The 26,353-nt window shown below is 44.1% G+C and overlaps 1 protein-coding gene across 2 annotated transcripts in view; it reads right to left on the bottom strand.

Annotated features, from left to right (window-relative positions):
* The window catches only part of LOC138553514 (integrin alpha-X-like), a 1,247,842-nt gene that overhangs the window by 616,980 nt on the left and 604,509 nt on the right, over positions 1-26,353 (bottom strand). For both annotated transcript variants that reach the window (XM_069642543.1, XM_069642544.1), the window contains 2 exons: positions 15,083-15,212; positions 10,764-10,912 (listed from right to left, as the gene is read on the bottom strand). In XM_069642543.1, the coding sequence (XP_069498644.1) occupies positions 10,764-10,912; positions 15,083-15,212 (279 nt within the window). The remainder of the gene's footprint in view (positions 1-10,763; positions 10,913-15,082; positions 15,213-26,353) is intronic.

The raw sequence follows: 26,353 nt of genomic DNA, 5'->3' as shown, positions 1-26,353 counted from the left end.
AAAGCTACTTGAGACCATTGTCTCTCCCAGTGCTAAAACAAAGGGGAAACCCAGGGGAAGACGTTCGAAGGGGGAAACCTCTTTTTTCCAACATGCCCATATGTTTCTCCTGTGGAGAAAAGGGTAAATTCCCCCGAGCCTGTGCCAAAAACCTAATTGAGGAACCCATGGAGATAGGATGGGTAGCGGCAGAAGAATGGTCAGGAGACGGAGAAGAAAGGGAAGAAGGTCCGGAAGAGGCAAAGATTTGTTACTGCAGCCCTCAGCCCTTTGAAGCTCAATAAACTATCTGATTGAATGACATCTAGGCTGAAGCGATAATTGACTCAGGCAGCAAACAAATCGCCATACAGTCAGACCTAGTATTCAAAAAATGAGGGAGCTGTAAAAATCACCTGAGTGCATGAGGATGTAGAGATCTATGCCAAAATTCTCCTTACACTAGAAGTTAGAGGTTGTCCCACCGGGGTAAAAACGGCATTGGTAATAGGCCTACTGGAGGAGGTCATCATAGGTACGGGCTTCACTACCTTTACAGATTTATTATCCCATCCTCCTTCGGACAACCCTTTAAAGAAGTACTCTCCCTTATCATCCTGGGAAACCTTTGTCGAAAAGGAAGACCAATCTTTGTGGATCTGGGAAAATGGTAACCTCAGAGGAACAACAGCCTCTGAAGAGGGGAGCTCATTTTTAACGGGGGTTGTGGGGTATGTGACCAATCTGGAGGTTTCGTCCCTTCTTCCTTGGGGGAACTACCCTCTTTGAGGCTAGGGAGGTGGGTCTGCTAAGCAAAACCCTTCCTAGGGTTTTAGGAAAGCAAGGCCTTACTAGGAGTGACACCCCACCAGGGGACAGGGACTCCCATTCCGCTAAAGAACTTCCTACAACTGAGACATTGGGCCTCATTCCGAGATTTGATGGTAGTCATGGCACTATTTGCGCCATGACTACCTCCCATACCGGTATCGTGTCCGGTTTGGTGAGATGGGGACTTACCGTTCCAGTCCGACCTTGGCGGGACCGGTAAGTCCCCATTCACCTAACCATTCCCCATTCCCATTTGAGCCTCTATGGGGCTCAATGGGAAGGGGGAAGTAGCTAATAACGGTACCGCAATTTGCGGTACCGTTATTGGCTCTGATTTCCCTTAGCGGGCCCCGTCCATAACGCCTGGTAAAACCAGGCATTAAAGGAGGGACCCGCTAAGGGATCTTGTAGTAGGGCGGTAAGGGATTACCGGCACCGGTCTCCTGATCCGTTATCCCTTACCGCCCCACTCGGAATGAGGCCCATTGTCTGCATATATAGGGATACCAGAAGTGGATCTGACTGTCAACTGTGGAATTCTAAACAATGTAGAAAGTGCATTTGAACAGTTGGCTCAAGGCAATGCTGGCATCTAAATGGGCTTGACAGTTAAACACACCCCTTTGGTACCTGGTAGCAAGAATAAAAGTGTTTTCCCCCTTTAATGGAGGAGAAGCGATACGCCGAGGCGAGCTTCCAATGTGCCAATATCATTGGGAGTCTGAGCTATGCTGCCGAGCCTAGTCGGTTATGATGCAGAGAAGAACCCGGAAGGAGTTTCGGAGGGAGACCCGGAGAGAAATCAGGAGAGAAGCCTGCGTGAATGAAAAATGTGGCTGACAAGACACAGGGCTGTGCGGATTCCGTGAGTTTGAGATGAGCCGAGCCAGATAAAAGTTGTGACCATGTGGAGGACATGGTGGGCTTGGAGCTCAGGAAACAATGCTGAACCTGGGTAGTGAGAGACGAACCAATTGTCCAATCGCATTACGCGAAAACAGAGAGAGGGCAACATAGAGGCGAGCAATGAAACACTCCCGCTTATGTTCAGGAGAGGACACCTAGGAGCTGGGGAGAATGCCAGCGTCACTGGGTCGAGGCCACCTTGCTGGAGCAGAACGTGGGATTCAGGGAAGGTATGCGGGTTGCTCACAGAAGGGGGGGGGGCAGAGACCAATACGGTGAGAACCGCACAAGGAATAAAGAGTCTAGATCCCTACAAGGGGCAACCAGGTCCAGAGGGGGAGGCAGACATAATTAATAAGAGTGGTTACAGGATCCCTAACAACCTGAGCCCTGGATTCAGCCAAACGACTCAAAGCTACAAACAAAACCCAAGGGAAAGTTATACTAGGAGGGAATAGACATCCCCTACAAATCAAGTGAGAAGCTGGGAACAAGAGACCAAGGGAGCCAGGAGGGCCCTATAAAGCAAGAAAGGAATCATCACAAGGGGAAACCAGAATCAAGCAAGACTGGAATCTCGTGGGGAGGGACCCACGTAGTTGGTGGCGGAGGATTAAAGAAATATCCCTTCATCTACGACCACATAGAGAATTTACTTTTTTTGGAACTTGAGGGTTAATGCTATATGCCTGAGGAAAACCTTTTCTTTATTTGGAACTCTGGCAAGATGGACACAAACTGATATAGTCCGGAAGCCTGCCTACTATTGAATAGTAATGGGAAGTGAAACTAGGAGAGATTCCTGGAACCACTGGGAGATGGCAGAATAAAGAACACTGAGGGCAACCTATATTGCCCACTTTCTCTTTTTCAGTTGTAGGGTCAGTTGAGAAGTTAGGATTTGGACAGAGGACAAGGTTTGTTACTATGACTAATTTTGACAAGCACCCTTAGTTTAGTTTTTTAGGTAAGGAGTTTCCCTACAAGCAAAAGGGTCAGTAAGGTGTTTTCTTTAATTTAAATATAACTCCTGTAGTAAAAGTATATCTTGTTGCCCGATTCTTTCTTCTGGTATGCCACATAGCAGAATGGCAAACATCTGCGGTGTCTGGTTTTTGTTCAGGGAAAGGGGATTTGTGTTTATCTTGCATTCTAATGTCCCATTGAAAAAACTACCAACAAAGATGCCTGTCCCAGAAATCAGCAAAGGGAAGGTAAATGGTCAGCGTGAGTGGTTGAGGGGCAGGAGTGTAGGGAAAGGGGATTTGTGTTTATCTTGCATTCTAATGTCCCATTGAAAAAACTACCAACAAGGAGACCACCAGGGGGCGCAGACATGAAGGCAGCTTAAGCCCGTGTCTCCCTCTCCAGCGACATTCACCGGAGCAAACGACACCTTCCCTTAGGCAAGATTCAACGAAAAAAGTGCACGACATCGTGGGGGAGAGCACCGGAGTGCCTCGGACAAAGTTTGGGGAAAAACCGTGTAAGACTTCCCGACGAACGCAACCCGCAAAGAAATTCGGCCGAGGTCGTCATATCGCCTCCAAAGATGGCGGACGATTGACTGGCATCGGAGACCATCAACCCTCCGAGGCGGGTGAAGATGGCCCGCCCCGCAGCCTTGAGCCGCACTCCATCTGCAAGAAGCATAAAGTCACCCGGTAAGGAGGGCGGAGGGGCGCGACTGCAAGCGGAGGAAAGAGAGAGAAGTTTCGTTGGCCCCACCGGCCCCTCCCCCCACGTAGCAACCCAAGAACTTCACCGCGTACCAAGGCGGATGGTCAGGGGCGCCCGGAACCATACCCGAGCAAGACTCTCTCCACCCTGAGAGCCCCTGCTACACTGATCCAACAGCGGCTCCGCCGCAGTGAATCACACGCGCACAAAGCAGGAAGGCGCACGGGGCGGGAAGGGGCGCTCCGAAGGAGGACTCTCGATCCGCAAACACCGGTGCCCGATCTCCTGGGGAAAAAGAGGTTAAAAAAAAAAAAAAAAAAGTCATAACAATACCATTACTTTCACCGAGAAGGGGAAGAGGCAATCCATGTTAACCCTGAGTATTATCACCACCATCCAAAGCTGAACTGGCCATAAGACCCCATTTTGAAAACACAACCAAAGATACGCAACTGGGGAAACAAGTCAACCACCTGATATTAAAGCGCCTGAGTGCCACTCCAGCCACAAGCAAACCGCAAGAACCTGAGGCCCTTAACTGCCCGTCACCGGCAGGAACTTTATTTGCCTCAGGGCAACAACACACACTTGCCAACATCCCGACGCAAGCTGGATCCTGGCACCCTGGCAACTCTGCGCGGGTTTAGTCGCCCAAACGGCGCAATGGAGCAGAACGCAGTGCAAAGCACCTCTGACATACCAGGCAACGACCTCGATAGCGCCACAAAAGCGGACATCCGCCTCCTCCTTGGAGAGATCAGATCGATAAAAACAAGCCTTACAGAAACCGTCACCGACCTCCAGTCAAAGATGGCCAAGGTGGAAGACAGGTTGGATGCAGTAGAGAATGCTCAGCAATCAGGAGACATTACCACTATGCAGTATGAGGCCCGGCTCCAGGACCTGGAGCAGAAAGAGAGGGACATGGAGTCTAAAATGGATGACCTGGAAAACCGAGAGCGCAGATCCAACATAAGAATTATGGGCCTTGAGGAAACGCAAGGGGAGACTCCAACCAGTCTGGAAGGCAAAATAAAATCCCTTATCCTTACACTATATGACGGCGAAAGCCCTCCCGCCCTGCAATTTGACAGGGTACACAGAGCGGGGGGCTCATCACGAGGACCCCGCTCAGTCCTCATCAAATGCCACCACTACACGCAGAGGCAAGACATCCTACTAAAGGCAAGGAAGAAGGACACTATAGACTTTGAGGGCTCGAGGGTTAAACTCTTTCAAGATCTATCCGCAGTGACCCTGGCCAAGAGAAGAGGGTGCCGGCCCCTAACAGGCTGGTTGCAGGAAAAGGGGGTCCGATACCGCTGGGGGTACCCGTTTTCGCTCACCTTCGAGTATGATGGCGAGGAGTTCAGGCTAACTTCAATCGAGGAAGCGGAACGGGCTCTGAAACATCTGCAGAACTCAGGGGTAGATATGAAAACCGGGCCCAGAAGAGGACCAACGGGCCCAATGCGCGACCCCGCACCAAAACCACCACGCCGCGGGCGAGCCCAATCCAAGTGGAAATTCAAGAAATTCAACACCCCTTGAGAAACACTCGCAGAATACTCAAGCACCATGTCCCTTGAGGCCTCACAAGGGAACGACATTCTTGATCCCTTTTACCGAGGCACCATAAGCCAATGACTGATTAAAAGTCCGTTATGTTAAAGTTAAGGCCAAGAATTAACACAAGTTTAAATGTGCACAAAGCAGGCCGCAATAGTTGTTTAATTTTTATGCAGCAGAAATGCAATGTCGCTGGAGAGGGGTCCCTTTAGTGTGGCCCTTCTATGAAAAGGGCGTCTCATTCTCCAACATATGGGATGCTTCAGGTAGCATCTTATAGCGGGGGGGAGGAAGGGGGGGGAGGGGAAACGAGCAATCCTATAAAACAGAAATGCTAACACACTGTACTAACCCACAAACAAGTGCAAAGTCTCAATATGGCAATAACCGGAAACAAAACCGGTTAGTAGCGCCGCCGTATAAGCGGCAGAAAAGAAGGGCAAGACACAAGATCCATATTGATCACAATGGCTAATACTTACGGCGTAACCTTCGGCTCCCTTAATGTGAAAGGCCTTAACTCCCCTCAAAAAAGATCAATGTTGGCTCGCCAATTCAAGCAATCCGGAGTTGACGTCCTTTTTGTCCAGGAAACGAAATACACCCAGGGGGAAGAACGCAAAATTGTAGGCAGGGACATAGAAAACGCAGTATGGGCATCAGGTCCACAGAAGAAAGGGGGGGTGGGAATCCTGTACAGGAAATCTTTAGGCCTCCAAATAAAGCATACACATAGTGACAAAGGGGGCAGGTTCGTAGGGGGCAGGTTCGTAGTCCTGAAGGGCAAGGTGAGAACACGCACGCTCACTCTCTGTTCCGCATATGCCCCTAACCAGGCCCAGTCCACCTTCTTCGAACCATTATTGGACTTTTTAGAGAACTGGCGGGAGGGCACCCTGATTTGTGGTGGGGATCTCAATGTAGTGGCGGATAGAGAAAAAGATTGGCTTTCAATTGCGTGCAATGTTCATCCCCCCAGTCACCTACAGGGTGATAGATTCCAGAGCCTATTAAGAGAACACCATCTAATAGATTCTTGGCGAATAACACACCCAGAAGAAAGGTCATACACCTTCTACTCTCCCCCACACCAGACCCACTCGAGAATAGACTACATACTGCTAGGGGCGGAGGAGGAAGGTGCCATCTTAAAATCCTCAATTGAAATAGTGGCCTGGACAGACCACGACTTATGCACAGTGGAATTAAACCTAGGCCCAATGCCCAGACCCGAGCGTAGATGGATTTGCAATGACTTCTTATGCAGAGACCCCATATTCAAAGAAACCCTAGCAGAAGCTATTGCTAGTTATTTTGAAACAAACGACGTAAATAATATGCCACTAAACACAGTCTGGGAAGCAGGCAAAGCCACAATTAGGGGGCTCCTCATAGCAGAAGGTGCAGCCAAAAAAAGGCTTAAGCAGCTCAGGGAGAAGGAATTGAGAACAAAGATAACCACTCTAGAAAAAACTCAAAGGCAGCACCCAACACAAAATGCAGACTTGACAAGCCAAATTAAAGGACTTAGGGGAGAACTTAGAGATATATGGCAAAGCAGAGCACTTATGCAGCTCAAGTACCTTAAACAGAAGTTCTTTGAGAAGGGGGACAAGGCCCATACAATGCTAGCGAATCGACTGAGAAAACAAAAAGCGGACAGGGCTATCAATAAGATTAATGACGAATCAGGCTCCCCCCTCACTCAACCGCAAGATATAGTCGGCCGATTTGCCAGGTTTTACTCGGACCTCTACACAACAGAAGGAAACGAGCACTCCTCGGCCATAGACCCATACCTACACACGCTCCCCCGACCACCAATATCGGAAGAACACCTAGGAGCACTAAACGGCCCAATCACCACCTTTGAAGTTAGTAGTGCAATCTCCAACTTAAAAGCAGGATCTGCCCCGGGGCAGGACGGCTACACTCCGGCCTTCTATAAAATCAATAGTACCTCTCTGACTCCCTTCCTCACTAAATTGTTCAACTCAATCTTGGAAACGGGCCAAGCCCCTCAATCATTTACTGAATCCATAATCATTGTCATCCCCAAGGAAGGTCGAGACCCCCTAGAATGTTCATCATACCGCCCCATTTCACTTATAAATGTAGACGCTAAAATTTACGCAAGCATACTAGCGGCGCGGCTTGCGATTGTCCTGCCCCAGCAGATCCACACCGACCAGGTCGGGTACATAAGAGGAAGACAGGGGGCTGACAACATTAGGAAAACCCTGGATCTCATGGCAACGCTCAGGGAGGCAGGAGAGGGCCCACTCCTTCTATCCATCGATGCCGAAAAGGCATTTGATCGCGTGGAGTGGCCCTTCTTGAGGGCAGTACTGCGGTGGGCCGGTTTAGGAAGCACATGGATCCAGGGGGCCAAAGCACTTTACCATTCTGCCCAAGCTAGAGTATCCATTAACGGTACCACCTCAACATTATTTACGCTCACACGAGGCACAAGACAGGGCTGCCCGCTGTCCCCTCTGATATACGCCTTAGTTATCGAACCACTCGCCCAGTCCTTAAGATTAAACCCCATAATACACGGAATTCCGCGCGGAGGGGAGGAATATAAATTAGCTATGTTTGCAGACGACATTCTATTATACCTCACCAGACCCACAGAATCTATTCCCGCCCTTTTTCAAGAATTATTTAGATATGGTGCCCTCTCGGGGTTCCGAGCCAACTTACTGAAAACCATAGCAGTCCCCCTCAAACCTAATATCAAATCACTAGAGCTCTTAAAGGAAGAGTGGGGATTCCTGGTACAACCCCACTCTGTCAGATATCTGGGCGTCAATATAACAGTCCCCATGACTAACCTATTTGAAGCCAACTACGTCCCTCTGTGGAAAACCATCCAGGCGGATGTACGGAGATGGACAAAGCTACCACTGTCCTGGGCTGCCCGTTTTACCTCCATAAAAATGAATGTACTACCCCGTCTATTGTTCCTGTTCCAATCCCTCCCTGTAATCGTCCCTAAACCATTCATGGTCGAAGTCAAACGGACACTCTTAAGATATCTATGGGCAAATGGGAAACCCAGAATCCCATACTCCACTCTGATTCAACCCAAAGAGTCAGGCCGAATGGGGTACCCAGACTTGGAGGAATATTATAAAGCATCTCAGCTCCGAGTTTTGTCGGACCACCTCTGGGAAAACCCAGAAAAGCAATGGGTAGCCATAGAGAACGATATCTTCACTCCGGTAACGTTGAGTGAATGGATGTGGGTCCCCCCAAAAGCGATGACCCGCAGAATAAAAGAACACCCAGTACTTAAAGTCTTATGGTCCCTATGGCGCCCTTCCCAAAAAATGAAAGGAGTCACTACTTGGCCATCTCCCCTTAGTTATATTTGGGCCCCCCCCATTCGCGACCTCATAGCAGAGGTGCATCACTTTCAACCATGGCTTGAGGCAGGATTAGCAAGAGCGGGCCAAATGTGGAAGGAAGGCAACTTTATCTCATATGAAGAAGCACGAGACCCGATGCGAGGTAATGAGGTGACCCCCATGCTATATCTGCAGCTACGAAGCGCCCTGAACGACGCAAGGTGGGGCACAAAGTTAAAGCGCTCCCTCACCCCATTTGAGCAAATATTAAGCGTTCCCCAAACAATGAAGGGCTTGATCTCACGAATGTATAGAGCTCTTCTCGCAAGAGGCCACTTGAAACGCCCCCAATCTGAAACCAAATGGGAACTAGAGTTAGGCCTCACAGATCAACCAAAAGCCTGGGACACTATCCATAGAGCGGTCTGGTCATCATCCACCTCAATGCAATATAAAATGCATAACGCCCGCCTATTAGTGAGGTGGCACTACACTCCCCAGAGATTGTCTAAGATGTTCCCGGGTACGTCTCCCCTCTGCTGGAGAGGCTGTGGAGAAAACAGCGACTACTGGCACCAATGGTGGGGCTGCCGGGAGGTGCAGGCATACTGGAAGGAGGTCTTAAGCTGGATACAAGTCATAGAGGGAATATCCAGAAATCAAACCCCGACCTTGGTCCTCTTTGGTGTGGAATTAGACGAAGAGGGCTCCAATGTAATTCTTACACACATGCCCCGTAACCTATTGTTGGCAGCTAGGGTCTGTTTGACGATTAAGTGGAAATCCCCCTCCCTGCCAACAAAGAACGAATGGGTAACCATGGCACATGCCATTTATGAAATGGAAAGCCTCACAGCAGCCGTACAGGAATCCAAGAAAAATGTAAACGCGATATGGCTGCCCTTCCTAGAATTTTATTCAACGTACTGGGACACTGGGAAACGAAGTAATAGATACACGCCATTGTGACCAACAAATCACATGCAGAAGACTACCCTCGCCAGCTAGCGTGCCCCTCATAAGAAAGCTAGCAAATATGACCCAGGGCTTTAAGCCTAGCACGCAAAATTCTCTATAAAAGTGGGAAAAAGTACCTCGTTATCTGTTTGTCAGGACTTATATAATTGACTATTGGAGCGCTTCCCCAGGGGTGGGCGGGGGGGGGGGGAGGGGTGGGGGGGGGGGGAGGGGTACGGGTAGCAATTGTTGATTCATTTACTTGCAATCTCCATACTGTCTGATTATTTTCTTGTTCTAGCTCGTGGATTTCACGAGCATTCTAAGAGACAAGTGAGAGTGAAAAATGTAATGTAATATTTGGTACTCGTTGAAAAAAGAAAAACAATAAAAATGATTTAAAAAAAAAAAAAAACTACCAACAAAGATGCCTGTCCCAGAAATCAGCAAAGGGAAGGTAAATGGTCAGCGTGAGTGGTTGAGGGGCAGGAGTGTAGGATTCCCTTTGGAGAAAGTGGGATGTTTTCATAGGTGCCAGAGCAGGCAGGTGAAACAAAAGATGGAATCCTGCCTGAGTGGCTCTGGTTGCTGTTATTGAATGAGGACTTTTATTTCTGGATTCAGCCCGCAGTCTGGCCACCTGAATGGCGGCCTCCTCTCCCAAAGCTGCTAATAAACAAGTAATGGTAGAGAGTCTCGCTGTTGCCTTACGTCATGACTATTCTAATGTTCCCTCGTTTCATGATAATGATACCAGATTGCTTATTTTGGTAATCTTCACTTACAAAGTAAACAATCTGAAGATTTAAATGTTAGAATCTTTTGAAAATTGAATACTGGATGTCTTATGAATTTTCCATCAATAAATCATGACCATAAATATGAGGCAAATCTGTGGCCAGGTGATGGGCCAGTGAGTGCAGAGACAGAGAACGGGAAAAGAGATATATAAAACGTACAACTTATTAACTATTAAAATGATTAGATAAAAAACATTTTTTTTCAGCTTTCATATTCTGGTGAGCTCCTTTTATGACATACCATAAATGCATATTTTTGGAGATAAACACATCTTTCAGATGCGCCTTCAATGAGAAACACTTAGAGAACAAATATCATAAGCATGCTGGTTGTAATGCCTGACAATCAATTCTGTATTGAATTTGACGATTAAAATATCATTACTTCCATAAAAAACAAAAAGTAACTGGACCTATAAAGCAGCTGCCATTAATGTGAACTATTGACCTCTATAGTACAGGCAGGATCCTTCACCCGATAACCCATCAATGCAACTTATTTAATAGTGTGATATTTAACTCGCGTAAAATCCATCTATAAATCAGTCAGTTTTAAGGCTGTATCACATATCACCTAACTGTCATAACATGTGACAAACAACAGATGCAAATAGTTGTCTACGATCAAATGAACAGTGGTCAATGTCACTTTAACGTTTGGGGACAAACACAGAATCACTGCCATTACCTGATCTCCCCAGACATCCGCTGTCGGCGCCCATGTTTTACTATTGGAATTGTAACTGAAGGCCATCACTTTCCCCAGATGCTGGTAGCGCGGCGCTCCTACGACATACCGGCTCGTGCCGCTCTGGGTCACCACCTGAATGGAGTAACCTGAAGATACAAGAGATGCAGGATGCCTTTTATATAAGCATTATAGAAGCTCCTGATTGATTAAAATGTATTTCAGTACAGTTTGTATCCAGGTTACCATGACGGCAGACCAACGTGCAGTCTTCAAATCAGTATGTTATTGGCAACAGTTACTATGACATTACACAAAGATTCTAGCCCTTAGAAAGAATTGAACAATGTAACCATGCCACCTTCATGGACTCGCAGGAATGCCCATCCATGGGGAGTAGTCAGCCTTGCAGACCCTAAGGTGCAAAAGATCCTAGATATCTAGAACCTTAGATGCAGATCCTAAATTTTAACATAGGGTGCCAAAGAGCAATGTTCAATCTGCTGTATGTCTTCTACCACCATTCATCGCCGATAATACTGGCCTCGTCCCATTTCACCATCATTGAGGCCCTGTTAAATGAAGCACTCACATCCACCCTCTACATCCAGCTCCTTCTAAGCTTCTCCAAAAGGCCCCTTCTCACACCCCTTCAAAGCTAGTGAAAGAAACAAAGCTAGACCCAGATGTAGTGTCGAACTACCCTATTGCACAGCACCCCTTCATAATGCCAACATTTGAACCTTGGCCATCCAACACAAACTCACATAGGCTGTCATCAGATTCTGCAAATCTTACACTTAGCTTTGGGCAGGGCTGCACCATTGACACTGGTCTGCCGGCCTGCATAGAACCGTCTTAATAACAGTGGATTAATCCCTGCTAGCTTGGTCTGTTTATAATTTACCAGAATGGCAGCTGAAGTCCTGTCTGTATGACTAGTCATTTTTGGTCTGAACCACAACACCATGCAATTGCACGTGGCGGTTTTCTTCATTGTTTGTTTCTTTCCTTTTAGCAAAGGCCCTTAATTTGTTATCAATTCACTGCAAACATATAAAGCCATTTTTCACAATGAAATGCCTTGATTTCTCACCCCGCTGTTCAGTTCCGACCTCATCTACCTCCTACTCTTTTTAATTCGTAGGTATTTATTTTTTGCCCATTCCAAATGTGATTTGGTTTTAGAGAGTCTTGTAGGCACACATACATATGAGCTAGAGAAATGTTGCTTATACTTTTTTTAAATTATTCTCTTTCTCATAATTTTGTAGGGTATAAGCAACTGCTGGTGCTCTTTCAGTAAAAACCCCAAAAGGCAATGTAATTTAGTTGAAAGATTTTCTTCCTGTATAAGTCTGTAGTAACAAATTGGGACGCAAAATTGACAAATGTATCAATTATTTACTGCAGAAATATTTGATATTGACAGAAAGTTAATAGGCCCTGGGGCAGACATGGCCATTGACATGGAAGAATTTTGTTGAAACTTGTAGATTATGATTATCTGGCTGCATTTGTTTTTGCAGCCGTTAACACCTGATTCTAAGTTATATTAGAATACATTTACATGTCCTGTCTTTATGTGTCTTAAACTGTGCATGTAAACTGTTGTTTTGATATTTACATTATGGATTAATGTGTCTGTCATGTTTATATTATGTAGATTGTGGAAAATATTTTGGAATGCAGTTTTTCTTTTTTAGTTTAATTGTTAAGTTTTTTATTTGAATAATGTGTCATGTATTACCATCAATGATACATCTTGATTTAATTGTGTCTGCAATTCATCCAGAAAGGAAAGTCTTTTGTCTGCATATTTTGCAACACTGAACCCAACACTCTTGGTTGGCCATGCTTGGAAAATTCTGGACAGCAGGGGGCCGATGCCTGCGCCTCTATCTATGTCTCTCAGTCCTATTCAGCGAGCTATCCTTACTTCTTCCCTCGTAGACTAATTCCATTACTGGTCCACAGATATTAACCCACTGAGACCAGTTTGTTCACATAGCATTGTCCAGGATCCCTCACTCCCTCATTGTGCTCCACTTGAAATTAACAGGGTTTATACTGATTTATAACCTCTGCATGTAACCACATGGTTTCTGGTATTTAAGAAATTATTATATGCCACTACACCAACTGGTCTACCGAAAACACTTGTCTGCCAAGGATGTCCAGCACCCACTAACTATCCATCATCAAAGCCAGGGTTGTCCAATCCAGGCCTCAAGGGATGGAAACCGGATGGGTTTTCATGATATCCCTCATTAATATTCAGGAGGAAAAATGTGCATACATGTACACTCATTGTATGCAAATTTGTCATGAATAGTAATGAGGAGTATCATGACAATCTGACATGGATCTGGCACTCGAGGCCTGGAGTTGGACAACTCTGATCTAAATCTAGATTTCAGCTACCAATCGTAAACTTATTTCAACACAAGGGAGATATGTCCCTGTACTCAACAATAGTCCATACCTGCAGACACAAACATGAAGCTGGCAATGCAATGCTCCTTCAAATCCCTGACACCCTGTGCCACATCCCCTCGCTTTTACATTGGCACTTTGAAACCCACACCTCCAGAACATAAGCAGTCTAGTCGAAAAATGTCTAACTATCACATTGAGAAACTTCCTCTCCTGGCCCTCGGGTACAGTTACATGGGAAAACATCTTCCTGAAAAACATCTTTGTTAGTAAGGTTTTATTGCAATCTAATTTTTTTCATTTTACTGTATGAGCTGGGTGGCTGGCCCTGCTTATCCCCACCTACTGCCATTCCCTAATGTGTATTGTTGTAACCTTTTATCCATATCCTATTCACTCAATGGCCCTCATCATAGCCGGTCAAGTGGCACAGCGAGTAGAGCGCTCGCTTTGACATCAGTGCAGAGCCTGCGAATGCAGGTTCGAATCCCGGCAGCGCCAAACTCAGCGTTTCATCCTTCCGAGGTCGATAAATGAGCACCACACACCGTGGGTAATAATAAGCAGCGCTCAGATACCTGAGGGTTCGTAGCTATATAAATGCCAAATTATAAAATTTTATTACGAGCATGGCGGTCTGGGAAGTCGTACCGTACTTCCTGGACCGCCATACTACGGGCTCTGCTCTCGGGAACCGTTTCACCCGCCAGGTTTTTTCTGGCGGGTGTAACGGCACCCGCGAACAGAGCACGTCAGATTCACAGGCACATGCAGAGTTGTGATGGGGCATCCGACGTCTCCATCCCCATTCAGCCCTATGGGGCAGAATGGGGATGAGGAGGCCCTTGATTCCGGCACCCGAAAAAGGGCAAGTACCGGGTCCGCCTAACTCGGCATGACCTGGTTCTTGCCCATTCATGGGTGCCAGAATAAATCCAACTCCGGTGACAGCCGTGCAGTTTTTAACTGCACGGCTACCGCCAGAGTTGTAATGAGGCCCAATATGTTTTATAGTTGAGACTTAAAATGCGTTCCTCAGTGGACATTTCCATATGACACCTACCTGTGCTACTGGCTGGCAGTCTTTTCTATGGCTCAGATTTTGAAATGCAATAAAGAAAAGTCAAGAGATAAGACTTCTCTGCCTAACCCGGAGTTTGGGAACGCGTCTGGCCCACTCTCCTCTTGAATTCAAACTGAAGCTCTAAACCCACCTCTTCCCAAAGTGAGACCTGCACACCAATTAGTTGCTGACTAGAATATGTCTTCTCTGTCAAATGTGCTGTGAAGGGATATGCTAAACTCACTTTTCCAGTCTTTGGTTGGTGAATGTTTAGTCCTTCTACCTGTCTACTTTAAGTCATATGGGAGACCTCCCTACCTATAGACAATGGCCAGTCTGTTGCCATATTGCTTCACTCGCGTAGGCTAGGTCTTCCATCTCCCCTTCTCAACAAAGCAATGTGCAAAGGGGACAGAGGATAGAATACCCAACTAACCCATGCGACATGACATGAGATTTGCAACCTCATCCCCAATTCTTCAATGAGTGCAATGGAGCATACTAAACCTCCTTACCCCGACTTTCAACTGAGAATGATCAGCCTCTTAGCAGCTCTTATTCAATCGAGGTGTGTCATTGCCATCAAGAGTTTCCTATTGGAGAATTCTAACCATTCTATCCTAGCCTTTCAAAACAAAAATATACCCTTGCAAAGTCCAGTCTTCTAGTGCATTCAGCTTCCCATCCATCTTCGAAGACGTAAGAACAACCAGAGCATATCCTTCACAAAATGCCTAGATCCTCAGGCTGACGGCCATGCTCCTCAGTGAGAAGAATGTTACTCATTTCTGATTACAGAGCCATCTTGTAAAGAACTTACCAAGATATGAATCCTTCATGTCTTCAGAAGCAGACGATGTGTTAACAAAGACGGTCTGCTGACCAGGTGTGTACTTGAATATCCCTCCAGACCAGTCATAGGCTCCAACTGCGCCCATCAGCGTGGCATCCTAAAATGCAAATGTGGCTTGTAAAATGAAAAGCACACTTCTGAGCACACATGTAAGTTACTAAGCGTAAATAAAACCTGAGTTATTCATTATTTGGTCATTGTGTGAAACAATAAATGAACAAATGAAATGATGAGCTGTATGAGCAGAGAAAATATTTCATTCCTGGTGCGTGGGTAGCAGCAACAAAGTCAATCAAGTCAGGTTGTTCCATGATCAGAGGTCTGGTCAGTACCAGGGCATCTCCTTGGATTTGAGGGAAAGAAACGTATATTGTGGCACGGTTTGGGTCCATGTCCTGAGATTGATGTAGATCAATGTGATGCCTGTGTACACCGGTAAATCCGGTAACCCAAGCCTTAGGCAGCAAGTATATGTTAAATAAAGTGGCTCATACTGCAGGGGCTTGCTCTACCACACATGAATCCCTTTTATTGATGACAGAAAGGTCCTTTAATTTGTTGACCAAATTTCAGGAGAAACAACTGAAAACCTGCCACTCCCTTGCAGTCTCAGAGTTTTGCATATGCTTTGTGATCGAGGGAATTTTACACCGCGGAAAGGATCCAAGCCTTCAGTGGGCCCTTGTCTGTGGTGTCTGTCTGTCAGTGCTGCCTCGTCTTCCTGATGGTTCTGAACCGTGGTTGTTGAACATGAAGTAGGTTTTGGTAAACCATATATTTTTGCAGCAGCTGTGTGACCTGATTTTTCATGATGTTGTAGTTTAGGCTAAGCTTGAGACTGGGTGAGTGTTGAGCTCCATGATGAATTGAGTGGATTATGAGAGATGCATTAAGCAAATCAGTGCTGTCCCAGCGAGTGCGGATAAAAATCCTTTTATAATGCAAAGAAAAGAGGGATCTCCTGACTTTTCGGATGATTTAATCCTTTTTGTGGATGTTTGTGCTTAAGCAAGGCTCAGTGGATGTAAAATTAGCCGGTTTGGGACAATTTGTGGTTGTATGTGATTGAATGATGCACTTTTCAAATGTTCCCAAAAAGTATTCCGATGTCGACGTAAAGAGGTTGAGAGATGTGTGGTGCGTTTATTAGGGACCTTGGTGCAGTTACATCTCAGCACATCTTGAATTCATTACTGGGTTGGTTTTACGCCCTTCTCACTTCTCTGCCCTTGATGATGAATAACCTATATCCATTGCCAACCCGAGAAGTACCTTCACAACCCTGCATTTTGACAAGGATGTTGTGGCGGGAAAAATAATGTGATTGGGGCGTTAGAGTGCAAAGTCATACACAGCACCCCTCTGCCACTTTTGTTGGCCTCACTGCATGTGGCTCTGTAAGAAAGGAGGGAGGGCGGGTTTTGGTTTGCAAGCAAGAGAGGCATATGAATTCCCTGTCGTGTTGAAGGTGCAGGTCAGAGGTACCCAGGTCCGGAATGCCAATCTCCTTCTAGTGGTTTCGCCAGACACTTGGGAGTATATTATCCAAAGGAGAGAAGCCAAGAATTGATAATCTACAGTGCTTTGAATCTGATCAGCCGCAGATGTAGGGGAGTGTGACAGGACTAAAGAGGTATGTTTAGTCTTAGTTCAATTAGAGGTGATGTGCTAATTGGCTAGGCCTGTGGACACCACCTGTGGGGGATTTGTGTTTGTATTGCAAGGTAGTACCAGATCTTACAGGGGAAACAGTTAGCAGAGGGGAACAAAGAAAAGGCTTTAAACGACAGAGTAATCTAGTGTCCTCCATGCACTCCAACTGCAAGATCTCATGGAGGAAAACAGAGGTGGGGCCTGGTCCTAGAGTTGTGGTGGAGAGATGTATGAATTGGAGGGCCTGAAACCAGTTCCTTTTGGCTGCAGGAAAGGCAGGCCCAGTTAAACATGGTTTCACTAATATCCTGAATTTTCCTGCCTACATTAATAGTATCCCTTCAAAGAAGGAAACCAATTGTGGTCTCTAGACTGTGCCCCATACAGGCCGACATACAGAAGGCAGTGTTTCAGACATCAGCCTGTAGGGGACATGGTCTGGAAGGAAGCTGGAAGACTTACGGAGCCAGTTCAGGTTAAGTGGGGGTGGGGGTGATGGCCTGGCCATGCAGCGGGAGGTGCCCCCCATCCCATACAATTGACAGGGATATAGAGAGGCGAGGCAACAGCCTGACCTTGCAGGTGTGACCTTCTTGGCTGTCTTCTCCAAAGTCAGTCTTTTGTATGAGGGGTTTAGACGCCAAACCAAGAAAATATTGGGACATCAATAGTAAACATCTTCTTTTTTGCCACTAGCTGAAGATCATTTCAAATGAACAATGACGCTTCTGTCAGAATTCCCAGTAGGCTTGAGTCTGGGCTGAGAAAGTTGTCAAAGAGTCTGCCAAGTGATCATACTGGAGGGGGGTCCCTTACAATAGTAGGAACTGGGGCTAAGTAAACACACGCAAAGAAATGTTCCTACATCATTTTTCAGTTCATATTTAGCACAAATTTCAATTATTGAGGGCTAGACAAAATCACAAAATGAGCAGCCATAAGAAAAGTACAACAGCAGACAAACCTTTACACAAATTACAAACTACTGGAAACGACGCAAAAAGGTCTGCAATTTAATTGTGAAAAGTAGTTTGTAATTTGTGTATAGGTTTGTCTGTTGTACTTTTCTTATGGCTGTTAATTTTGTGATTTTTCCTATCACTCAATAATTGATATTTGAGCTATATAAGAATTGAAAAATTATGTTCATAAGAATGATGTTCATGAAATAAAATGTCTTGATTTGCTCGAGACAATGTTGGTGTACGAAATTAATGTTTCTTGTTAACAGATAAAAACAGATTGATGGAAATGGGCTTACTTTTAAGCGTTAAGCACATGTTCCAAGGGCTGTAACAGGTGTTAACAGCCCAGGATGTTAACACACCTTGCAGCCCTTGGAACGGGTGCTTAACGCTATTAGCAGCTGTCCCATGGGCTACGATGGGGCTAACTGGAAAGTATTTTCTTTCCGGGAATGGATCGCCATACAACCATGGCTGCCATTAAATAGGAAGGCTGGGCACCATGCGGAGCCCCTCTTCCACTTCCATGGCGGCCAAATGGAATGGGGAGAGAAGCTGCAGGAGCTCTGTCGGCGGCATCTACCGCCGCAGCAATCGGGTAGTGGCGATTGGGGGTGAGGAAAAAATGACTGCTCAGTCGGCGGGGGGTAGGGGGGAAATGGCAGGCAGGGGAAGTGACTTGGACCACAGGTTTAGATTAACAGTTTCTGCCTGTGTTCTCTGCCTCCTAATTGGCTGGCTCCCACCCCAAGGGTGCTAATAAATAGTTACAAATATTAATTGAACTAATATGCTGGTAGGAAACTTTCTCTGTGTGTGTTTAAAGAGATTGTCAAGAGCTGACTTGTGAAGAAAGGTAGATGGTTCTATAAATAGTCTCCTTTGATGTGACAGCTTCATCAGGACACTCAATGAGAAGAAAACCAAAATGTGCGGGCACAAGAAACTAAACTACATTGGTCAGGGATTAATGATGGTTGTAACTGTAAGGCTGGTATGTCCTTTCCTTTTGGCAGTTATTCCAGTATCTACTATTCTTTTCAACTGAAGACCTCAATCCCTGTGCTGCCCCCATTATTTTTAATTTCGTACTTTCTATTTTAACACGTAGGGGGGGTAGAGGGAAGAGGTGTGAGCGTGTCTCACCGACTTGATAATTGATCTCTATAATTCCCTTGTTCCACCATGCCTCAGACCTCCCTGTCGCCCCAGCCTCCATTCACCCTGCTTTACCACCCTTTGTCCCTCTTATCTGCTCCACATCTGCCAAGATAAAATTCATGAAATTGTCCCACAGAGAAACGGCTGCTGTGTGATGGGGGAATACCGAGGTAGGTAGGCAGTTAGATTACTTTGAGCAAGACAGATTACTACCAAATGCAACTAGGTGGTAGTGGCTTTTCATGTGGCAATCAGCCCAGCAAAATGTACATGAATATCATTTCTAGTGTTGTCGCAGTGGGCATACCACTGAGATGGACTCCTGCCCCATTAATTACATACTAAAAATGATTAAGGAGACTGTGTGTTGTAATTCGAGCAGTGGGGGGTGCTTTCGTGGATGAGAATTAGTGACATTGAGGATTATTGAGTACTATTTTTTCTTCCATTTGGTATGTTCTGTTAGCGGCTACTGGTTGATTTTGTAGTTCAGTTGGACACATACACTTATCTAGGTATGAATGAGATAAGCGGGGGAAGAAACAAGTGAGGTGCTTCATCTATAGACAAGGAAGCCTTCAGGACAGGGGAAATTCAAACATATCAATTAGAATAGTACAGCTTTACACATAGAGCAGCAGATTAATTTGGAATTTACTCATCACATTTGGTGATGGCCAAGCTGAAATGTATCATATTGAATGTTAGTCAGTGAAGTAAAACCCAGACATGGTGAAGAGTCAACTCTTATTTAATGTATAAGAAGATGCAGACTGCCCTTCTCCAGGAAACTCAACTCAACAAAGATGGCCATGCCACACTAACTAGGTAGTAGGGCAATCTACCAATCAGCTTGGAAGCTTAGATGCATCACAGGCTTCATATACTTTTTAACCAATGGAATAAAATCACTGGCTAGATCCTGAAAGTGATGTATGTTGTTGTGTTATGTAGGTTACCCTAGAGTGTGAGTAAAGAAGAAAGTTGGTTACAGAAGTACCAGAGCTACAAGTCATAGATTGTATGACAGAAGAAGGTTAGTGAAGTTTGTACTTCCTCATTTAGCCTAATCTGGCAAATATCCCACCACCAATAATAAAACATGTATTATTATTAATTGCAGAAATACAGAAGAACGCAAACTAGTGTATCAGTTACAAGTTTATGTTGAACATGCCCTGATGATGGATGATATATCCAAAACGCGTCGGCTAAATGTTTAATGACTGAACTCAGATCAAAATTGTATATGGTTTCACCACTGTATCAAAGGAAATGAATCTGGTTATATCAGAAAACAAAGACAAAAAGAAAACGAAGGTTGAGAGCAATACACAAGAATCGTAATAACCTTATATTGTGAAAAATTACCTGCTTTGAAAAATATTATTCTAATTTTTGATGGTGATATTGAACCACTGATGTGGAAAGTTTTGTTTGAAATTTTGTTTGAATTTGAGTAAAAATTACTTTAAGCCATATGGAGATGAATGGAATTGTTACTTTGATTGGTGCAATGGACAATATCTCCTTTGTGTATGTAACCTAAGAAAATTCGGTCAGCTGACCCATCAGAGTACATAGGGGTTGCTTGTTGGCGACAGCAGGTTATATGGGTTTTGTTCTAATTTGGTCTCCAAGGGCCAGAAGATGATACCCCCTTGAACCAGAATGTATAGAATTTCATTTTTAAATGCATGAACTCTACTAAACTCAATAGACATACTCCTCCCTATCGAGAATAGCACACTGGAGTGCCCCTCCACGTATCACTATGTTACTCTTTCTTACAGTGAATAGAACCAGTAAAAGAAGAAAAAGAGCTGAGAGTCGTCAGCGTAGACGTGACAAGAAAGTCCAAAGGGTTTAATAATGTTGACAAGAGAGGAGGTTTATATAGTGTGAAAAGAAGAAGGCCAAGGACCAGACTATAGGGGACACCACAGAGTAGTGGGAAGGAGGGGGAAATATTTCCAGCCCAAGTTATAGAAAAGGAGCTATTTCTTAGCAGGAACATAGATGCCTAAGGATGCAAGAGAAGACAGAAGGTGAGAGTGATACACTGTGTCAAAAGCAGCCGACGGATCAAGAATGATAAGAATGGAAGACTGCTTGGAATGGCATGCTTAAAGCAAGGAGTTAGACACACTTAAAAGGGCTGGTCCAGTGGATTGGAAAGGCCTGAATCCAGATTGAAGAGGAGACAGATGAGAGTTGTGATGCAAGTAGGTAGAAATCTGAGAGTCAAAAATAATTTCAAGCACCTCTGAGAGAAAAGGAAGAAGAGAGATAGGATGGAAATTAGCTGGATGGAGGGATCAACAGAAGGCTTTTTAAGAATGGGAAAAACTACTGCCTATTTAAATGACAGGGGGAAAATCAAAGATGAAAGAGAAAGATTAAAGATGACTGTAAGAAAGGGGAGTAGTGAAGGAAAGATTTTAATAATGCGAGAGGAAGGAATAGGGTCTAGCGGAGAGGAGGAGGGGTGAGCATGAGCAATAAAGCTGACAGTGTCGGAGTCAGACAGGCAAAAAAGACGGGAATTACGAGAGAGTTGGAGAAGTAGAAGGGAGGGAAGGAGAAGGACGATTTGGAGAGGACTGGGTAGACTCCCATAATTCAAGAAGCTTGTCGGTAAAGAAATGAGCAAAGTCAGAAGGTACAAGAAAGGATGTTAGTGATGGATTACGTGAAGGCAGGGCAAGGAGGTGATTAAGTGTCTGAAAGAGCCGGCGTGGATGAGGAGAAAGAGAAAGAATGAGCTCAGAGTAGTAGAGTTTCTTTGCAATCAGCAGAGAAGACTCATAGCAAGAGTTCAGGGACGAAAGTGTAAGAAAATCGAAGGAAGACTGCAATTATTTCCAGTGACGTTCTGCTCGCGAAGTAAGGAATTTAGCAGCAGGAGATCAGGAGGTTAGACAAGGTTGAGGGGGTTTGCGGGATGGGCAAAAGGGTGTGAAGGATGGTGAACGTCAAGGGTAGTGAGTAGAGCTGTGTTAAGAAAAGAGAAGACTGAGTCTACAGAGAGGCAAGGAATGTCGTTGATGGAGGGAAGGAAACTAGTAAGTGTTTGAATGAAAAGGGGGTATCGAAGCGATGTAGGCCATGACGAGAGAAAGTGGGTGAAGAGAATGTAGAGAAACTGCATGGAGATGGATAATATGAGAAGTTCAGAAGAGAATGGTCTGGCCAGAAGAAGGGGGGAAATGGAGATAGGGTCTGCCAAGTGTTGAGAAGAGAAAATAAGATCAAGCGAAGGACCCCAAAATATGTGTGGGAGGGGAAGGGAGTTGAAAGAGATGATAAGAAGGACGTAAAGGAAGGAGGGGGCAGGCTGAATTAGTAGATAGATGTAGATGGATAATATTAATCTATTATTGGATGGATATTATTTCTGCTCACTTGAACTGTATCTAAAAAATAATTGTGCTTAATCATTTGCAATTTTGGAATGGTATAATGGGGCAATTGGTTTGGATAGGATTTGCCATGTTTTGGGTAGATTTTGAATACATTGGCCAGCATATTGTGACCCTCAGAGAGTCTAGATTAGACCCACTGCTTTTTCCACCAGATTAGTTTGTAATTGCCATGGGATGGCTTGGGGTCTAGTTAGTTATAATTTGGAGTTTTCCTGTAATCATTTAATTTTTCTGCCCTGTGCATTTTTCAGATGCGCTGGCCTTTTGTGAAAGCATTTTTTCACTTTTTCAAATTAGTTTTCTCCTGTTCAGGGAGAACTGAGCAAGGTAATCAAGGGAGCACTTGATGTGTGCATAGACAGTCACAAATGCATATTCTGGACTAGGAAGATGCATAGAAGGTATGTGTAAAGGATTTTAGGGAGACCTATTTAAGGGGTCTCACCCAGGATGGAGAGTTGGTGTGATTGCTTGAGCAGCTCTTTGCAATTTATTATTCTAAAGATGCCTTTCGCCAGCCAATTGTCAGACTAAAACCTATGAAGGACGTTAATCTATTGTGTATGTGCATATGTAGTGTAAAAAGCACATTACAATGAAGGTTATCTTTATGGGTTGGACAACTGATGAGCTGATTGATAAGATGGTGGTGTTAGCAAGTAGTTTTATGATGTAACTATCCAGGGGAGATCAGTGTGACTCCACCACAAGTGTTTATTAATCTTAGGGCCCATGTATGCTATAACCATGTTTCAGCAATTCCCAGAAACTCTAGGCTGTTAATTGCAAGAGTATTTATTTTGTATATGTGCATTTTTATCACCAACCTGATGTATATACTTCCTAAGAGTAAATACTTTTCATACACAATTTATGGCTTACGGCTATTAAGCATCCATGGTATTCAGTACTGGCACGGTTTTCAGATGTTGGTAATATGTGGTGTGGTCTAAAAATACTGAGTTAATCCAAGGGATGGCAGTGGTGTTTCCTGTGCTCCCCCACCTTACCCCTGGGGTCTCTTCACAGGTTTGTTAGATTTATTACTCCTGAAGATACTGGATCTCATCAGGTTACTGGCCACTGCAGACTATGTGTGAAGAGGGGAAGGTGGCCACATGACTAGGACGGACTCTAAGGGGCATCGGAAGCAATTCTCCCTTCCAATTATTGTAAGCAGATTGATGGCTGGTGCTCCTTGTTGCAAAGGGTGAGTTCCCTGCAGAGGGTGTAGATGCTGCAGTCTGCAAATGTCACTGTGTTGATCGGTTAAGGTGTTAACAGGAGTCTGATTGTCTTCATTTTGACTGCATGACTGAGTTTAGTTGTGAAGATTACAAATGTTTTAGATATGTATATGACACGATTGCAATCTCATTTTGGCATTACTGTATTAGGATTGATCACAGTTCTTTCACATCATTGTAGACCAGATATTGCCTGTGTGGGTGTAGTGTGTGAATTCATTGGGTGATGCATGTAGATGGGTAAATTGCCGATTTTGTTACCAAATTCAGGGCATATACATATAACAGCAAAAGAGTTTCTTTGGAAATTATCTAGGGTGATTATGTTCATGTTATGTCTATCCAATTGTGTTAATAATGTGTCCGACTTTAGGAACTCTTTGTAGTAGGCATTGAAATGGGGAATTTTGTTTGGACGGCTCCCTCATTTTTCAGACCACCTGATGGAGTCCGGGTGAGTTAAGCAGTCATTATGGTGTCCAGTGCCGTGAACACTGTAAGGCAACATTCTCAAAACATGGATTACAAGAGGGTGTTACTGTTACTAGTAATGGGGCAAAAACTGTTAATTTACCTAATCCTGGAAATTTGGGATGCATCATTAATGGATCTAGTGTTTAAAATGTCAATGGGGGACGATATTGTTAAATTTTTCTGAGAATATTGAGAACAAGACTGACGAAAAAGAGATGGAGTGAGTTACTTTCAAAGTGATAAATAGAGATGTGTGTGCTAAACAAGAGCTAAACATGAACCCATTGAACTGGAAGCCTTGGATGTGGATTCCCTAATGGGGGATCTGATATGAGGTTAGAGAATGTTAAGAGTGACTGCTTTCAGGTATTCTCTTCCCTGAGTACACAAGACTAAAACACTAGAGGGTACATGAAAAATGTGATAAGTCTGGCAGATTGCTGGCATTGTATCTGAGAAAGGGAACAGTGAGATATGGGATGACTTCCTGTTTGTGAGAGATGGCCATTATGTCTCTATTTCTTTTTATTTTATGTATTTATTTAAAGTGCAAATTGTTTAATTAAAACCCTATACACTAAAACAAAATTCTTAAAAAAAACAACAATTGTAATAATTCCACATAATTATTCATGTATACATTCATTATCAAATCACATTACCCGCAATTTCCTTTCTATTAAACATTTCAAGTCATTTACATTTTCTCTTTAGTGATAATTATCATATGAAATCATAAAATCATCGTCATCATCTGTTTCAATTATGGTCCGTATAGCGCTTTGGGCATTTTAACTACAGCTCTTTTCCAGATATAAAATGCTTCCCCTATATACACCAACAGGTCTGCCATGTATATATGAGACCAGACTTGGTCCGTTACAATCATATTTATGTTGCATGTCAGGTCTTTCTAACCTTTTTTTAATAATACTCTTGGCATTCTGTTAGCAGGTGTCTCGAGGTGTCTATCTCTCTGCAACCACACCTACACAGTCTTTCCTCTTTTGGTATATCTGCCCATGCATCCATATATTAATTTCAGGGTAATATGTTAAACCGCAGCATAATAATAAATCTCAAAAACTCTCTGTTTATAACCTTTACTAAGTAATTTTTCGAGAAACCGAGGGTTTTAGCCCTTGTGTTGAGTACATCTTATACCTTTGCTTTTTGCTCAAGGTAGTTAGATTGACACTAGCATCCCAAATATGGGCTTTCTTTTTAAGCTCTTTAAAGATCGGGCAGATATCACTAGTCACTGTGGGTAATTTCTCATTAACAGTACTGAGGAACCTTAGGGCTGTGGATTTAAGACCTTGGATAAATGTATTCCCTTTTTCTTTCTTATTTATACCTTCTTCTATTAGGCTCATCAAAGTTACCTCTTTGTTATACTGGACCACCAATTTAATATATAGCTTACAACAATTTATTTTCCATAGTGTTTCCAGTGAGGTAATGCCCAATTCACATCTGATCGCTTCGATTGGCGTTTATCTAGGCAAGCATAGTGCTGTTTTCCACATTTTCCCTTCTATCTTTCCAAGATTCCCCATACTTCTTTCCCCCACAGTTTTCGAAGCTTATAAGGCCCCCGGTATTATGCAGGTTTTATAGCTTTCTAGAAAACCTTCCACTGAGTATCCCCCTTTCTTACTCATCTAGTTTCGAAACAGACAAAAAAATGTTGGTCGTTCTCAACTTTATCATATCAAAATAGAAATCGCAATTGGCATTCCTAGATATGGATAATTTACAACCACCTCAATTTTTTGGGAGTCAATTTTCCATACATATGGGGGTTTAGATAACCTACTTCTCTTTCCCGCAAACACCTTAATCTTAGTTTTTCCTCCATTAATACTTAGGTTATTTTCTTTTGAATATTGTTGTAGCGCATTTAGCATACGTTGCAGACCCGCCGTGTCTTATCTAATAAAACGGTGTCATCCACATACATTAGCAAGCTAATAAACATGTTTCCTATTTTTGGGGGGCAATTATTTAAATTCATGAATCTTTCCCACATATCAGCGACATACTGATTGTAGAGCACTGGAGAGGTGACATAGCCTTGTTTTAATCCCATATTGATTCTAATGGGTAGAGAGTATTTAGATCCTTTATCCAAGCAGATTACTGCTGTGCTTTCCCTATACATTTCTTTTAAGAAATGCAATATAACCAAACATATTTGCCACTTAGCTAATTTTTCCCACATTTTTTTCCTATCTACACTGTCAAAGGCCTTGGTGTAATCTATAAAACACACATATAGGTTAGTTACTTTCTTACCCAATGTATCCGATA

This window comes from Ambystoma mexicanum, unplaced genomic scaffold (genome assembly GCF_040938575.1).
Source record: "Ambystoma mexicanum isolate Mex_15411 unplaced genomic scaffold, UKY_AmexF1_1 Mex_scaf11, whole genome shotgun sequence".
Lineage (NCBI taxonomy): Eukaryota > Metazoa > Chordata > Amphibia > Caudata > Ambystomatidae > Ambystoma > Ambystoma mexicanum.
The sequence above is the reverse complement of the archived record's forward strand: the minus strand, read 5'-3'. Positions and strand labels throughout refer to the sequence as shown.